This window comes from Canis lupus, chromosome 18, assembly GCF_003254725.2.
Source record: "Canis lupus dingo isolate Sandy chromosome 18, ASM325472v2, whole genome shotgun sequence".
NCBI lineage: Eukaryota > Metazoa > Chordata > Mammalia > Carnivora > Canidae > Canis > Canis lupus.
Genome location: NC_064260.1, coordinates 47,416,567 through 47,434,764, shown reverse-complemented (window position 1 = coordinate 47,434,764; position 18,198 = coordinate 47,416,567). Strand labels below are relative to the sequence as shown.

Below are 18,198 nucleotides of genomic sequence, written 5' to 3'. Positions count from 1 at the left end.
GGTGAAGAGCAACCGTGTACCCACCTGGTGGATCTCGTGCCAGCCATTCTCGTCCCTGCAGCACACGGCGGCGTGCTCATGGAGCAGGAGCTCACAGCAGTAGGGATCACCCCCAACGATGGCGGTGTGGTACAGGGGTGTGAGGCCATAGCTGTCTTTGTAATCTGGGGATGCTCCCAGCTCCAAAAGGGTCTAGGAGGAAACAAAAGCATCAAATATAGGTATCATGACCATTTCTGCAGGAAGTGAGTCCAGAAAGAAGCATGAGGGTCACTGTCCCCCAGACCAAGGCGAAGGAGGGTCCTGGGTTCCGGCACTTTTCCCTGGCCTCCCAGAATCAAGCAGGTGCCAACGTCATATAGTGAGGTTTCTGGCCTCTGCAGGATGTGTGTGCATCCGGGAGGCCAGGAGACACTCTGCAGACACACACCTGTGGTGCCCCGCTGACCCCTTTGTACCAGCGGAGAGCAACACATGAGGTGGCCTTCGTAGAAAATAGAAAAGGTGTACTATACAAGCCAGAATTACAGCATAAAGGCATCCCCGCATGCATCCTGAGGGCAGCAGCACTACTGGAGGGCTGTCAGGAACGCTAGATTCCAGACAGAGCCAGCTGACAAGGTGCAGCCGACGTGAACTCGAGAAATCCGTGCCTTCCGAGAGAAGCGTCGGCTTGGGGGTCAGGCCCCAACAGTGGGTCCCCCTCCCTCCCTACTGGGGCTCTTAGAGGCCCTACACATGCAGGGCCAGGGCACGTAGAGGCACACAGGGCAGTGGGGCGGGATGGGGGTAAAACTACACCCCGATCGGCTTCCAGAGAAAGGCTTCCAGCAGCAAGGCTGGCTCGGGGCCCCTCGGGCTGGATGCACAGCCTCCTCCTTGGGATGGGGGGTGGCGTCAGTGCTGCCCTTCCTGGCTGAAAACACAAGCCTCTGTCTGAACCAGAGGGACAGGAAAACTTATATAAACACCAAATTCTAAACATCCCAAGAAGAGAGGGTAAGGGGCGCAGACTAAACTTCTCAACCCCAGTGGGGACACCACTCAGGGTCAGCTCGGTGGCCGTTGTGGGACGGGAACAGGGAACTGGCGGGGATGTGGGGGATCGGATGGTGAGGGGGCGTCCCTCGTGTGAGACGGGCTCCAGAATGTACCTTCAGGGCCACTTGATTCCTGGCTCGGGCGGCTTTGTGCAGGGCGGTCATCCCATCTCTGGCGCGGAAGTCCAGGTGAGCCCCGCCGTTTCGGAGAGCTTTGATCACCTCTGTGGGGTCATCCAGCTGAGCAGCTAAGGTCAGCGGGGTCTCTGTGGGGCCCAAACACACACACTTCAGCACCAGCATGAGAAGATGGCCAAGGCACCGGGCTCACCAAGCCACGTTGAAAGTTTGAGCTGGAAATACCCAGTGGGGCATTCGGGCTCCCACATGCCCGTTACCCCAGTATCTGCGCAGTTAGCCTGGCTCAGGCAACCCTGGTGACAATGGTGGTGACACCTGGGATCATGTACAAATCAAAATGAGGGCAGAGACAAGAGTTTCCACATTATTGCTTTGGGGGCAGTGAGTCAGAAGCTGCCCACTGCCCTCGCCCCCAGGACCCTGAATCCCGCAGCACCGGGCAGGTGCTTCTCTTTGGGACCGGTGACCTTCTTCCACCCAGGGATGTACTTAAAGGTCTGAAAGGCAGATGCCCGCCTTTCTTCGTCTCAATGTCACGACATTTATGGGCATCTTGGAGGACACTGAGACTCAAGATGCAGGCACACGAAGGTAGGCGAGGTGCAGAGTCTGTGACCCGGGGAGGTGCGGGTCTGGGTGGGCAGAGACCTAAACGGGGTCAGCACAAAAACAACCAACGACCTGCAGGAGGACTGGGGCCGAAGACCTGGGGACAGAATGATGGAGCCCACCCCCATGGGAACAAAGTGAGGAAGGGTTCCCCGCCACCCGTGCAGCCAACCCTGGACCGTCTGTCACTGGCCGTGACGGGGATGTCAGTATCTCATTAAATCCACCTTCTCGGGGCACCTGGATGGCTCAGCGGTTGAGCATCTGCCTTTGGCTCAGGTCATGATCCTGGGGTCCTGGGATCGAGTCCCATATCGGGCTCCCCACACGGAGCCTGCCTCTCCCTCTGCCTGCGTCTCTGCCTCTCACTCTCTCTGTCTCTCATGAATAAATAAATAAAATCTTTTAAAAAATCCATCTTTCCTCCCACTTGGGCTCCCGAATGCCGCCATCACCACTGCTAAGCAAGTCACACTGTCCTGATGGCGTTCATCTGAGAGGCTTTTACCTTCTAGAAAAGTGCCAAGAGCGCTACAACAACATGCATGTCCCAGGACCCAGAAACACTACTGGCTGATGATGAGTTGTTCTGACTTCAGGCTTTTGAGAATAAAATAACCAGGGCATCTGACCTGAAACTGAACTCCCTTCTGGTTGTACCTCTGTCATGTTCCTGCGGTCCCCAGGAAGGGCAACTGCGTTGTGAATTCAGCTCCACGACCCCCACCTAGCCTTAATTCCTGGGCTTATTATCCACAAATGAGCACTGTTTTGAATGCTCTTTAAACTCGCCATGGGAGAGGCACCTGGGTGGCACAGTGGTTGAGCAACTGCCTTTGGCTCAGGACACGATCCTGGGGTCCTGGGATCGAGTCCTGCACTGGGCACCATGCAGGGAGCCTGCTTCTCCCTCTGTCTACGTCTCTGTATCTCTCATGAAAAAATAAAGTGTAAAATAAAATAAAATAAAACTCGCCGTGAGAATCACCCTGCACCTGGATGTGCCATGGTGAGGGGCAGAGTATTGGGGGTCGAGAAGGCATGGAGTCAGGCAAGAGCTCCACGTGTGGGCACAGACATGGAAATGGGGCTGATGTGCAGACAGATGCAAATTTGTGTAGAGACTAGACTCCCACCCTCTAGAGAGGAGAGAGGGAACTGTTAGGCCTTCACCACTTTGGCCCAGGTGGCATCGCAGCCACAGGTGTTGGAGGGCAACAGTGAGGTCTTGGGTCCTGGGGTGGCTGGTAAAGGCGGTGAAGGCATGGAAGGCCTGATCCTTGGGAGCCACCAGCATCTATGCCTCAAAGTCAAATTTCTTACAGCAACGAGAGGAAGAAGTCAGCCCCTCAAGTGTAAGATACATTTAGGACTGATGCTCATCTGGCACAAGGTCAACCCTCAAAATGATTAGGATTCTTCTTTCTTATTTGGTCTTCCACACACGGCCAATGCAAAAGGTAGGTGCTCCAGAGGAGATTTTAACTTTATACCATGATGTTTCATAGCCAACAACCTCAGCATCATTTTATAACGGGGACATCGTCTCAGAGAGGGTGGTGGCAAACATAAAACTGGAACCAAGGCTGGGGTCATACCTCTGACTCCAAATTACAGACCCCTTGGGCAGAGCCACGCGCTGGGATGGTGCTAGGCACGTAAGTGCTGATGAGTAGATACACGGGTAAAGAACGAGGCACCCCACTAATGGTAATGTGTCTTAATGTCCAAGAGGGGGACCTCCAGCCCTTGGACAACACCCATGACAGGTGGTACCTTCCTCAAAGAGCTCTCCCCTAAGGACGTGTTGCAGACTTACCATGTTCAAACCTGACCAGGACCCACTCCAGGGAGGTGAGGAGATCCCTCCACCTTACATGCTCCTCAGGAAGGGGACATCGAATGAGACTCCACATGAGGCTGATGGAACCATCCCAAGAAGACGCTTATCCATCACCTGCAAACCTGTGACCATTAGGGGCTTACTCTGTGTGACTGATGACCATGTGACCACTCCTCTAAACCAGCCTGGGACCTGCATCATAATTCTTGGAAAACACTCCTCGGATTTAGCATTTTGAAATTACTTCTATTTTAATAAATATACTGGAACCTCAGCAAGTATAACCTCAAGATGGCCCCAGTCTCTCAACCTCAATGCCCAGTGGAGTAGAAACTACTCTGATCTTTTCAGAAAGTCTTGAACACATAATACTTTCTCCCCTAGAAATGGCCTGGTGGCATTTTTGCCCTAGGGAACAACCAGCCATGCTTTGAAAGGCACTAGCAGGAAGGTTTGCAGGTAGGAGATGTGGGAAATACCTGGACGCATAGCACAAGGACACCTGCTACTGGCTTCCAGTCTGTCCAGAGCGGGGAACAAGGTTCAGCAGCAAGAAGCACGCTGGCAGGAGAGGTGTGGAAGCACAGAATGGCTGTCCACGCCTGCAGGCTCAGCGTGCTGCTGGCTGGAGTGTGCACACCCCATGCCCTCTTGTGTTCCTGGGAGCATCTAAGTGCCAGACAAAGACCTCAGAAACCAAATGTGTGGGTGGGCAGCTCCTCCTAGAGAGGCAGGGACTACAGGCAGCAAAACCCAGCTCTGCTCCTGGAAGGCTGGATGGCCTGAGCAGGTCTCCAAAACCCTCTGGGCCTGTTTCCTCCCCTGCAAGGTGAGGGTTAAAGCAGGACCCACACCTCACGGGACCTTGTGAAGACTGAATGCATGCATCCTGTGCAGGATGGCGCCCACCCCAGGGAGCACCCTCAGACTGGCAGCCAGAGCAGTTAGTCTCAGGAAGAGACACAAATTTTGCTCTCTTCGCTACATCTTTTTTCTCTATTTTGACAAGCCTGTGCAATGACTTGATTACTTTACAATAAAAAAAAGTAATTTCTAAAATGAACCATGAAGCCAATACTTATTAGCATTCCCACCCCCACTGCAACCTGGACCGGCACAATCCCATGTGACTTTCTCAGCAAGAGACAGTCCCGATTCTCCTAAAATGTGGAGCAAACGAGACAAATATTCACACACCTACTAAGTGCTCCACTCTGTACTGGGGACTGTGGCTGTCCCAGGAGGACAATAAGGTACAGTATTCTTGAGCTTTTATAAGATAATGGATAGGTAAATAGATTGCTGGATGAGGGGGTGGGTAGATGGTTGGATAAGTGGATGAGTGGACAGATGGTTAGAGGAGTAGGTAGATGGATGGATAGAATGTGTGGGTGGGTGGGTAGATGGTGAATGTAGGTGTATGGATGGATGAGATGGGTAGGTGGATAGATGGATGGATTGATGGACAGACAGATGGGTAGATGGGTGGATGGATGGATGGATAGATGGGCATATGGTAGGTGGATGACTGGATGGATGGAATGGGTGGGTGGGTGGGTGGGTGGGTGGATGGCTGGCTGGACAGACAGACAGATGGGTGGATAGATGGATGAGCATATGGTGGGCGGATGACTAGCTGGCTGGGTGGGTGGATGGATGGTGAATGGGTAAGTGTATGGATGGATGAGTGAATGGATGAATGGATAGGTGGATGGATGGATGAGTGGGTGAATGGGTGGATTGATAGATAGATGGATGAGTAGGTGAGTAGATACAGGGTAGGAGAAACAGGGAAGGAGAAAGGGAGAAAGAAAATGAGATGTGTGAGTGAAAAGATGGACAAGAGGGTACGTAGATGGAGATCATACATACGCATAGATAATTAAAAATGAATAAAACGGAAGATTACTATTTGGACTCATAAGTGACAGAGAGAGCGCAAACTGTGCACTCAATTACCTTAGTGTTGTTTTCTAACATAAAATTCATCATTAAGTTATTCATAGTTGAGAGATGATAGACTCCATACCCTCTGCCTGAATGCCTCATGCAAAATATCGCAAGTGGGAAAAGCCTGGCCTTGCATCTGAACCTTCGAGCTTCAGTGTAGGCTCAGCTATGACTTTGACAGAGACTTCCAACCCCACAGGACCTGATTCCCCATCTGTGGTGCAAACACCACCCTGTCCAGCCCAAAGTGAGGGGAAACAGGGGGTCACGGCTTTGAAAGTGCGTCCTAATGAGAAAGCTCTCACCAGTGTGAGGACCAACAGGATCTACAGTGACAGCACAGGTAAGACTCACAGCACCAGCTTAACATGGAGATAGATACCCTCCCCCACCCCAAGACATAAAAGGGACAATATTCCAGTGAGGTCAGGCTTCTGCCATCACTCACATTAAGCTCACTTTCCTAACACGATCCATTTTATGAAAACCTGTATCTCTAAAAACATGAAACATCCCTTCTGCGTCAGACTGAAATTTTGCCATCCAAAATGCAAAACTGTGGACACATTCCTTGACCAGAAGTTTCAGGAAAAGCCATTCGTGGTTGTGTTTGCTAACCCTCTAGGGGAGAAGTGGCCTCCAGCTGGAATATTCTAAAAGTCCACATGATGGGGATGTCTCCTTCTAAGGGGACACTTGAGAAGTGGAAGCAAAGCTAGAGAGGTGAGGCTACATCCCTGTCCCATCTTCTGCCCTTCTCTCCTCTCGGTCAGCAGAAATCTGACATGTCCCCAAACACCATAGTCTCAACAGCAAGAAGCCTCACTACAGCACCATGGTGTGCTCATCCCCATCTCTGTGACAAATCCAGTGACCTGAGATCAAATCTCAACATTCGCAAGGACCAGAGAGAGAGGAGATTCAGAGATTCCTTCCTCATGACCTAGATCTGGTTCTCACATTTGGGCAGGAAATAAGAATCATCCAAAGAGCTGGTTAATACAAAGAATGTGGACTTCATTCCCAGAAGTGATTCAATGGGACTTATCACTCTGCACCTTTAATAGGCTGTGGTCCACAGGACGTGCTTGGCAGAAGAAGGCTAGTTCACAGTGGCATCACCTGGCCCTACGCCCAGATACTACTTTAATCAGTGTTGGTATGACCCAAGTATTAGGACTGGTAAAATCTCCTTATGTGGTTTTTAACATGAGAATCATGGCTCTGAACACCTGCTAACTCCAATGTTAGCAGCATGGGCACGACCTGGGAGCTGGTTAGAAATGCAAAATCTCAGGGTGCTGGGTGGCTCAGTCAGTTAAGCGTCTGCCTTCAGCTCAGGTCACGATCCTGGGGTCCTGGGATCGAGCTGCATGTTGGGCTTCTTGCTTAGTAGGGAGTCTGCTTCTTCCTCTGCCCCTTCCCCAGCTCATGCTTTCTCTCATGTGCTCACTCTCTAAAATAAATAAAATCTTAAACAGATATGCAAAATATCAAAAGGAAAGAATGAATGAATGAAAGAAAGGGAAGAAAGGAAAAGCAAAGCAAGGCAAGGCAAAATCCCAGGCCCCCTCCCGATTTTCGGAACCAGAATTGGCATTTTAGCAAGATTCCCAGGTCACAAATGGACATCAAGTCTGAGATACATGGGCCTAGGGCACAGTTCTCCCACCTGATCAGGTATGTGATGAGTAAACAAGCAAATCCCCCAAAATGGTGCTGTCCCTCATGTGAGTTTACCACTGTGTTTATAAATTATACGTGACCATGGGGAAGTAGTGGTCTGTTTAACAAATGGTGCTGGGACCACTAGATTTCCACATGCAAATGAATGAAGCAGAGACCTACCTCACACCATATACAAAACTCCACTCATTAATGGCTTATAAATGTAAGAGCTACAACTATCAAATTGTAGGAAAGAACAGAGATTTACTCCTATCTCTGTAACCCCGAGTTAGGCATTATTTTTATTTACCTTAAAAAATATGACACCAAAAGCACAAGTGACAAAAAAAAAATAAACAAATTGGACTTTATAAAATTAAAAACTTTTGGCCATCAAAGGGCACCATCAAAGAAGTGAAAAGACAACCCAGAGAGTGGGAGAAGATACTAGCAAACCACATATCTGATTAGGGATTTGTATCCAGAATATATAAAGATCTTTCATAACTCAACAAGAACAGACAAATAACCCAATCAAAACAGGAGCAAAGAACCAAACAGATATTTCCCCAAAGATATACATATGGCCAATAAGTGCATGAAAAGATGCTCAGTATCACTGGTCATTAGGAAATGCAAATAAAACCAGAGAGAGCAGTGACTTCATACTAAGACAGCTGTCATAAAAAGGAGAGGTGACGGCAAGTGTTGGCAAGGCCGTGGAGGACTTGGACCTCCCGCGCACTGTTAGTGGGACGTCAAATGATGTAGAGACGTTGGAAAACAATCTGGCAGCTTCTCAAAAGGTTTAACAGAGTTACCATGCAGTCCAGCAGTTCCCCAGATATGTGCATGAGACGGATGAAAACACGTGTCCACATGCTCTGTACAAGGATGTCCACAGCAGCCAAGAAGTGTCAACGACCCAAATGGCCGCAACTGATGACTGGATAAGCAAAAGTGGCCCATTCAGAGGAATACCACTTGGCCACGAAAAGGAACACAGCACCATCACACACTACCACCTAAATAGAACTTGACACCGTGATGCTGAGTGAGAAACCAGTCACAAGGGACCTCGTAGTGTGTGACTCGATTTCTATACAACATCCAGAACAGGCAAATCTCTAGAGATATAAAGAAAAACTGGTGGCTTCCAAGGATGGTGATTGGGGATGGGGAGTGATGGCAGAAGGGCACAGCCTCTCCTGTTTGGGTGATCTAAAGATCGTGGCGATCGTACAACTCTGAATATATTTTTAAAAACCATTGAACTGTACACTGTTAATGGCTAAATTTAATAGTATGTGAAATGTATCTCAATAAAGCCTTACAAAACACAAAAATTGAATTTAATTATATGTAAGTTATATCTTACTAAAATTTTTAATAAAAAATCATACATGGCGTATGTTACTAACATATTGAATGTGTTACAAAATACACACAGACAAATGTTTTTAAAAGGAAGACAAAGTTTGCTGTTTCTGCACCGCCTGATGGACCATCTGCACCTCCTTTGTGAGATAAAAGGACAGGAAGACAATCCCAGGGCATCCTCTGGGTTAAGAATCTTTGACTATTCAGAAGTTCACTGGTTGGCACATGTCCACAGCCACCCTGCCACCTGTCATATCTGCTGATGTGTCCATGTATGTGTTCCTGCAAATGCCAACCAGGGGCAGTAGCTCAGCCCTCTCCTTGTCCTAGCACCTGCCTATGGGGTGCACAGGACATGAACTACTCGGTGTCCAGTTACCAAAGACAGTGGGGCAGGTGGGGACTGTGGGCATGGAAGTCACTTTGCAGGATGGACAACCACTCCTGTTTGGATTCACCAGCGCCTCTGGCATTAATCTGCATTCAATGTTTCAGTGTTAAATTATGCGAAATCGCAGACTCTTCCAGTATGTTAGACTAGTCTAGTTAGACTAGAATATTTGATTAACGCCCCATCCCCACCATGAAAGAGAATGGGATCTGCAGCATCTTCTGTGGTACATGGTCCTCGACAAGGGGGACACATTCTCGTGATGTGATCCCAGGTGAGCACATGAGACTCATCCAAACAACCCACAGGCCTTGACATGAGCGAGCAAGTATGGAGGGTGGCAGCAGTTTTCCCCAAACTGTCGGCCTCTCTAAAGATTCTGGCAACTGCTTCTCACATGAGCCCACGAACCAGGGGGCTGGGGGGTGGAGGTGGGCATCATTCTTGTACTTCCTGCCACTTCCCACAAATGGAAGAATCACGATTGTCCTCACATTCTCTGGAGATGCTAGTTCCGGCGGCCAAATGTGCTAGAGAGGAGACAGTCCCAAGCAGGTGCTGGCAATGCAGATTTGTGAACAGAAGCAGGCACGAATCACTTTTGTGTGAGGACATCTTTGATAATGGGGAACACACAGGAGGGAGGCAGGTATAGAGAAGCCAAAAACAGAACTGTGGCCTGTGGCCTCCTATTCCAGACAAAATCCTGTTTCCAGAAGGAGGTGTGGCCAGTTTCAGGGAGAGCCATCAGACCTGGCCTGAGGGACCTAACAGCCAGGGCTTCCAAAGACACCAGGGAAAGTCTTGCAGCCAGGTTCCTGACTCCCATGCAAGGGTTATGTCATTCACACAGGCCTGTGGAGGCAGGAAGTCCATGGGCATTGCTTCAAGGTCAGACACTCTAAAAGTGCATGGTTCTTGCTCCCAGACAGTGGTGTGTGGCTGGGGATTCTCTCACAAGGAAGGCGTGGACTAATGTAGTCTGAAGCGGGCACACAGGACCAACCAGATCAGGAGCTGGAAAAGTATATGACCTTTTGAGCAAGCAAAACCTGAAGCCTCACAACAGGGAGAACAGGTTTGTAGCACTACAAACCTACTAGAAGGGATAAAATCCAGAACATTGGTAGCACCGATTTCTGGCAAGGATGGGCAGCCCAGGAGCCCCCAATCACCACTGGTGAGAATGCAAAACAGTGCACGACTTTGGAAGGCAGTTTGGCAGTTTCTTACAAAACTATAAAAATATTTTACCATATGTTCCAACAATTGCACGCCTTGGTATTCACCCAGCTGATTTGAAAACTTCTGTCCACACCACACCCTGCACACCAAAGTTTATAGCAGCTTAATTCATAATAGCCTCAAACTGGAAGCAACCAAGGTGCCCTTCCGCAGGGACGGGTAAACAAAACTGGAACATCCAATATAGTAGATGGCTATGAAGCAAGATAAAGAAAAGCCATGCAAAAAAATAAAAAATTATATATATATATAGCCAAATCTTAAATACATATTGTTAAATGAAAGAAGCCACCCCAGGGGAGCCTGGGGGGCTCAGTTGCTTAAGTAGCCAACTCTCGATTTCAGCTCAGGCCATGATCTCAGGGTTGTGAGATGGAGCCCCACATCGGGCTCCGTGCTTAGTGTAGACTCTGCTTGTCCCTCTCCCTCTGCTCCTCCTCCTGCTCATGCATTCAGTCTCTCTCTCTCAAATGAATGAATGAATGAATGCATTCAGTCTCTCTCTCTCAAATGAATGAATGAATGAATGCCTGAATGAATAAGTAAAATCTTAAAAAAAAAAAAAAGCCAGTCTGAAAAACCAGTGCTTGATTCTAATTATATGACGTTCCAGAAAAGGCAAAACTATGGAGGAAGTAAACAATCAGTGGTTCCAGGGGCTCCAGAGAGGGGCAGGGTGGAATAGGTAAAAAGCACAGAGGATTGTTTTAAGTGATGAAAGTATTCTGTATGACCCTGTAATGGTGAACACAAGACTCAAACATCTGTCAAAATCATAAACTCCGCAGCACACGGAGCGAACCTCAATGCATGCAAATTTTTAAATGAAGTTGAAAAATTCATAGAGGAGATGTGGTGGGGGCGTCCTGGTTTGGAATGCAGAATGTGACAAAAGAGTTGAACTGTATTACAAATGTAAAAAATAGCCTTGCCGGAGGGAGTTGGGGAACTACATGCCAGACCATAGAATAGGAACTCAAGGGAGTGGTTTGCAAGACGGACAGCAAAGCAAACCCAGGTAAGTGCCATGCTCAAGCAACTCACAAAGCTGCCTCCATTGTGGGGTGCAGGTCAGCAACTCAGAAACCACTATTCACGGATCCTGTGATTGAGTAATTAGATAAACAGATGGCAGAGGGAGGAAGCCCGGTTTCTCACTATTACTGGGCAGGTTATGGATGAGCAAAGGGAAGGGACTGCATTGATCCATGTGGCCACAGATCAGAGTCGGAGACATTAGCAAGAACTCATATTCAGCTTAATACATATACAGAAGCATTTATAGATATGCACATATTTGTGAGTTAGCATACACATACACACAGTTTGTTGCTCCACATTCGAGGGCCAGGAATCAAGTGCACCCCAGCAGCAGTGAGCACATTCAGCACCCAGATTTTGGTTCCTAAAACCATTCTCCAGTAAGAGGCAGCGGGCTCCTGGAAGACCAGCGGGCTCTAGGTCTGGGCAGGAAACATACAGGGTGAACCTGGGGCAAATAATAATGACCCACAGGGTCTGTCCAAGGGACACAGGAGCCAGCTGAAAGAGCTCCCAGTGCCCAGAGCTGGGAGCAATGAAATACAGCCCTGGGCCATAATCCAGATTATGAATTAAATACCCAATAGGTAAATGAATGTAAGAGTAAATAAATAAATGGGGGAGAAAAGACAAACCTCCGTCAAACATGCAGATATTCCATCCTTGAGGACGTGGCACATAACTCCCCACTTGTCAGGTGGGGGCTTCGCTTAGTGGCTTCCTTCAGAAGAGGACAATCCGTAAAGGAAAAAAAGAGGGACTGTATAGCCAGGACCTGATGTGCGCCTCACCCAGGTGAGCAGGGCTAGCATCACAGGGACAAGTCTGGTGGGGAAACGAGTCCAGACGTGATGGGGTAGGAGGATACTTCACCCTGGGGTCCTCCTCCCAAACCCACATCCCACTCTGACGATGATGCACACACACCAGACAAACCCCAATAAGGGGGACATTCCAAAATATGCCCGCCCAGGTCCCAAAAGAGCCAAGGTCAGTAAAAACAAGGAAAACGCAAGAAACGGTCACAACCAAAAGATGCCTACAGAGACAAGACAACTACGTGCCATGAGGACTCCTGGGGCAAAAAAGGGACGTTACCTACTAATAAGATATGAAGAAAGCATGCACTTTAGTTAATAGCAACATATCAGGATTGGCTCGTTGGTTATAAAATGCACCCTCCTCTGGTAGGATGGTAATCAGGGCAAATGGGCTCTGGGTACAGGTGGAACATTCTGTACCATCTTTATAACAATTCTGTAAACCCCAAACTTCTCTAACATAGTCACTGCTCTTATTTAGGTATTAAAGAACAGGTGATGGTGTGATGTGACAATGCTGCTGCTCACTCACCCCCAGCAGGCCCCGTAAGGAGACGCTCTGGACCACAGGGTCTTTGCCCCTGGCCATGCGTGCATGCCATGACATGGGTCACTGTGACAAGCGCCCAGACTGACCTCCTCTCCCCCTGGCCAGTTGTGGCAGATGGCCCAATGCCAAGGCCCCCTCCTGCAGCCCTCGTTCCTGCCCCCACCCAAACTCCTTACTTGCTTGACACACTGCATCTCTCCCTACCATACGCACCTTATAAGTCACCTGTCACCCTCGCTGAAACATAGTGTGGTGTACAAAAGAAAACCCTGAAGTAACTGCATGTTCTACTCGAGCTTGCATTTGAAGACAGGCTCCTTTGTACCAGGAAGTGCACCTGACCAGCCATATGCACCAGAACCCAATCCAGTGGCGGCACAGTCTTCCAGCAGTATCTCCGACTCTCTGCAGATTGACATTTATGAGGTTCTGGAACCCTGTCTGCTCAAAATGCACCCCCCCTTCTGTGTACCCAGTGTTATTATTTCTGGAGAATCTAATTCCAGGATTCTCATAGGGGCTCCAGTGAGGCAACCACATGTGGACCATTGTTCATCATCTGCATCCAAGAAGCCCCTTCTATCCTCAAAGGCAGCGCTCGGAGGAGGCACTGCTCGGCGTATGGGGAGCCAGAGTGTCCGAGAAAGCTTCTAATTGGGCCACGTGGGAGCCAGGAGGGACTCCCAGGAGCCGGGCTGTGGCGACACGTGGTGGAGCCAGGCACATCTCGGCACAGATGATGGACAACACCAGCCTGACAAACTGATGAGCTACTACCTCCCTGGAAACTAACTTAGTCATTGGATCTCAGAGGTGAAGTCCAGACCCATCACAGGTGACCGGAGAAAGCCACTCCATCAATGAAAATTCTATTTTTTTACTTCTCAATATGTTCCATGATTTGAAAGACTTTATTTTTGGCTTTATTAACACTCCACCTTTTGTCATGCCTGTGCTTCTTTCAAATTTGGGAACACAGTGTGAAATAAAAGCACTAAACTAATTTTTGCTCAAATTACTAGTTTTCGTTCCTTCCTTGGGACTCAGAACACCACGCGCCTTGTCCCACAGGTGCCAACCAAAGCAGGAGATGAGCCCAGAGACCCTGGTGGGTGCAGCTTTATTTCTTCACGTGACCTTTGCTGTTACTTATTAAAATTTCCACTAGAATAGGCACCAGACAGTTCGTTGTAATCACAGGCTGCTTTATTTTAATTGACAGGTCTTTCTATGGAGATTTCATTATCTCTTGCACATCCCTCATCCCAAAGGGCTGCTTCTCCAACCTGGGGCCCCCACATGCAGCCCAGAAGCGTCTGAAAACCACAAAGCCCACTACAGGGCCATGGCCTGAGTCAGAACATCGTGTTTCCTGCCATTTAGGAAGCAAGCTGCTTTCAACTCTCTACACCAGGGGCGAAGTCGGCTTTCCCGCAGATTCTGCTGCTTGCCAACTGGCTTTGAAAAAGTCACCCAACTCAGTGTGGAGCTGGTGCCTATTCTAGTGGAACAGGCGACAATTGTCAGAGCCCATGAGGACGACAGTGCAGCGTCTGGAGTAAGAGGGGAAACAAGCCAGCTCTTCCCTCCCACCAGGATGGCCTGGCGCTGCAGCACATGCTCCCATCCCAGGACGGTGAGGGGACCTGCTCCGAGACCACAGACCGTCCAGTCCTGGACCCTCTGCACCAGCCAGAGCCCTGGCCGTGTCTCGCCAGGCACACGTGTGAGAAGAGAGACCCACCTCCTTTCCCCAGGGGTGAGAGCATAGACCCTGTGGTCCCAGGGCAGATGAGCCCAGGCTTTGCCTCCTCTGCTCTCAGAGGACACTGGCCAAACACAGAGGGCCAGCTTCATAGGGACACACGATGATTAAGGGAAAAGAGGCTTCCCACGCCCTTGACACATCACTGGAACTTAATAGGCTGTCATGTAACTATGGCTGTGATTATTAAGTGCTCTGGTCACTGTTAGGGTGACTGGCAGTGCCAGAATGTCTGGGACCAAGGGGATCCCCAAGCATGGGACTTTCAATGTGAAAACCAGGGCCATCCCAGGAGAATGAGGACAAGTTGGTCACACTACCTGTTGTCTGGAGGCAGCCTGTGATAGTCAACTATGGGTTGTCTCCATAGCCAGGGTGCCTCCCTGGGCAGCGCTCACCTCCCATGGGGGCTGCTCTGTGCCGTCATCCTGGGACTTATCCACAGCTTAGCTCCTTTACAGGGAACGTCCGTCCCACTCTTCACCGCGCTTGTTTCACTCCTCGTGCGTGGTCCCCACTTTCCCTGGCCCCCAGCTAGAATGGCTTCTTCTCGCCTAATTTGGGGGTGTGCATGAAAAATCTGAAGATGTTGAGGATGGCACGGTGGAGCTGGGGCACAGTGAGGGTCTGACGGCACTGTCTACAGCGGGGTCTCAGGTCTGCACATGGCCTCTGGTTCAGAACTTTCTATCTTAAATATCTCTTTTTCGTATCCTGTAAATATTTTTGTTTGACCTCTAAAAATAAAACCCAGTATGTCTGATCATTGGTAATTATGTCTACACACAAGAATACCTGCATACAGATGTTTATAGTAGCTATTTTCACAAGTGCTAAAGACCTAGAAGCAGCCAAGATGTCCTTCAACAGGTGGATGGAAAAATTAACTGTGGTCCATCCAGTCACTGTAAGTGCCAGGCAGCATTAAAGAGAAGTGAGCTCCTGAGCTGAAAAGTCACGGAGGGACCGCACACGCATCTTACGAAGCGAAAGAAACCATTTTGAAAAGACCATACGTTATGATTTTAACTCTACAACATCCATGTAAAACCATGGAGACAGTGAAGAGATCAGTGGTTGCCAGGCGTTAGCAGGGATGGAGGGTGAAAGGTGGATCACAAATGACACTGAGGGCAAGGAAACTACTCCGTATGACCCTATGGTGATGGACACCTGTCATAACTGCTTATCAAAACCCACAAAACGGATGAAACCAAGAGTGGACCCCAAAGTAACCTGCGGACTCTAATTAGTAACGATGGGCTCATGGCTATAACAATCTGCCCCATTAACGCAAGATGCTGATAACAGGGGAGCTGGTGGTTATCGGGGACCCCCACAGAGCTTCCAGCTTTTCCAATCATTCTCCTGTAAACCTGAAACTGCTCTAACAAATAAAATCTACTAATTAAAAAAAAAAAAAAAAAAAAAGCTGGGCCAAGAGAAGATGGAGAAGGGGGGAAGGTTCTGCTTTCTAGGGGAATGTTGACCACGACCAGGAGAGATCTGGACGTGGACCATCTGGCAGTCACTGCACGTCAATGACTCTGCTTTACAAGTTACACTTAAAAATAAATAACAGTTTTTAGTTTGTTTGGGCAAGAAAACAACAAAACAAACAGACAAACCCCAACGGCACACACAGCCTGATCACATAATCCACCGGCCGAAGGTAGAGACAGGGGCAGCCCAAGAGGAAACTCTCCCAGACAGCCAGGAGCATCCAGAAATGGGCACAGACCTGTATCTGGGTCTGTGCTGAGTGGTTTTGGAAGCTGGGTAGAGTCTGCCCTGGAAGGAGAGTCATTGCAAGCCCAGAATCTGGAAGATACCAGTTTCAGAGAAGGAGGCCACGTGTGAGAAGAAGAGCAGCCCAGAGCAGATCCCCTGACCTACCCCCTACTGCTGGCCCTCCTCCGTGGAATCATCTGGAAACAGCCACGTTCAAGGCCAGGCTGGTGGACGTCCAGGGCAAAGGCTGCCCAAGGAGGGAACTGCAGACACTGGAGATGCACGACCCCTCCAAGAGTGCCTTCCGTGTCCTCCCACCACCACGTGTCCCATCTCCTGGCATCTCAGACAGAAGTTAAATTTGGGAGACATACAAGTCCACAGTGATCACGGCTGTGATCCAGCAGCCTGTGCTGGGTGTGTGTGTGGGGGCGGGGGGTGTGCACAGCTGGATGGGCACAGGCAGGGGTCCTGCCCCAGCTGCAGCGGTCAGAGGAACCCCTAGAGATGATGAGAAAGCTCCATCCTTGAGCAGATACATGCATGTGCTGTGGGCTCAGTCACTGAGTGGCCAAGCGGAACATGTTTATGTGACAGTCCTCCGGAGGAGGGCTGGCAAGTCACCAGAAGAGAAGGAGGGGCCCCGCAGTGGCTGAGTCCAGGAGGAACCCTCTTTAGCCCCAGGGATGAACACCCCAAGGATGAACACCCCAAGCTGCCACAGAGACCACCTGAGCCCTCTCGGCCAGCCCAGCTCGGCGTGTCCCTGGCAGGGCTCCCACCAGGGTGACACGGGCAAGGTCTACAGACAGTCTGGTTGTCACAGGTGGGGTGGTGCTACTGGAGCCCAGGGTGAGGCTGGCGATGCTGTACATGTCCTACAACACATGACACAGCCCCCGCCACGAATCACCATCTGGCCCCAGGACAGAGTCCACCATAAGAAGGAAGGAAATCCTGCCACAAGGATTGGATCCTGTGGGGGCACTGACGATCCATGGATGGACCCTTGGGACACCAAGCTGAGTGCAATGAGTCAGGCAGATGCCCGTAGGATGTCACTTGCATGTCAAACCCCAAAATACCTGACTCCCAAAGCAGAGAGCAGACGGCTGGCTGCCAGCGGCGGGGTGGGATCAGCGTGAAGGTAGTCAAAGGTACAAACTTCCAGTTACGAGATGTATGAGTCCCAAGTCCCAGAGACAGTGACTACAGTTAACATTACTGTTCTGTGTATCTGCTGAAAGAGCAGATCTTAAGGGTTCTCATTGCAAGAAAAGCAACTGTAGGGATCCCTGGGTGGCACAGCAGTTTGGCGCCTGCCTTTGGCCCAGGGCGCGATCCTGGAGACCCGGATCGAATCCCATGTCGGGCTCCCGGTGCATGGAGCCTGCTTCTCCCTCTGCCTGTGTCTCTGCCTCTCTCTCTCTCTGTGTGTGACTATCATAAAAAAAATAAATAAATAAAATAAAAAAATAAAAAATAAAAAAAATAAAAAAATAAAGAGACCTTATAAAAAAATAAAATAAAATAAAATAAATAAAAAAGAAAAGCAACTGTAACTCTGCGTGGAGACACGTTAACCAGTCCTCAGAGGAGAGTATCGAAACACGATGCTAAATCTCAATAAAACTGGGGGCGGGGGCGGGGTAAGATTAAATAAATAAAGATCAATGCTCATTTGGAATTGTTTAAAGATGAAGAAATCACCCAGCCCCACAAGTCACAGGCACGGAGTTCGGGAACCCCTGGGCTGTTCGGATTTGCGAATGTAAATAAGGAGGCAGGTTTCAGCTGGAAGAGCAAGGTGTGCACGTGCCAGCGTGTCTGCCCTGACGGGCGCTCAACAGCACCACACGCCTCACCATCCCTCCTGTATTCATTCGCTTACCCAGCGGCTGTGGATGAGCACCTACTGTGCGCCAGGCACCGTGCTCGGCTCCACGGCTCGGCCCTTCTCTGGAACTCACCCAGGAATGAGAAAGCACTTTCAAAAACCAAGAAAAGCCTAAGTGTTGCACGT

At 49.5% G+C, this 18,198-nt stretch overlaps 1 protein-coding gene across 3 annotated transcripts in view; it reads right to left on the bottom strand.

Moving 5' to 3' along the window:
* The window catches only part of SHANK2 (SH3 and multiple ankyrin repeat domains 2), a 480,960-nt gene that overhangs the window by 393,724 nt on the left and 69,038 nt on the right, over window positions 1-18,198 (bottom strand). For all 3 annotated transcript variants that reach the window (XM_025451799.3, XM_035701273.2, XM_049096284.1), the window contains exons 6-7: window positions 1,155-1,306; window positions 25-192 (exon numbers count right to left, since the gene is read on the bottom strand). In XM_025451799.3, the coding sequence (XP_025307584.1) occupies window positions 25-192; window positions 1,155-1,306 (320 nt within the window). The remainder of the gene's footprint in view (window positions 1-24; window positions 193-1,154; window positions 1,307-18,198) is intronic.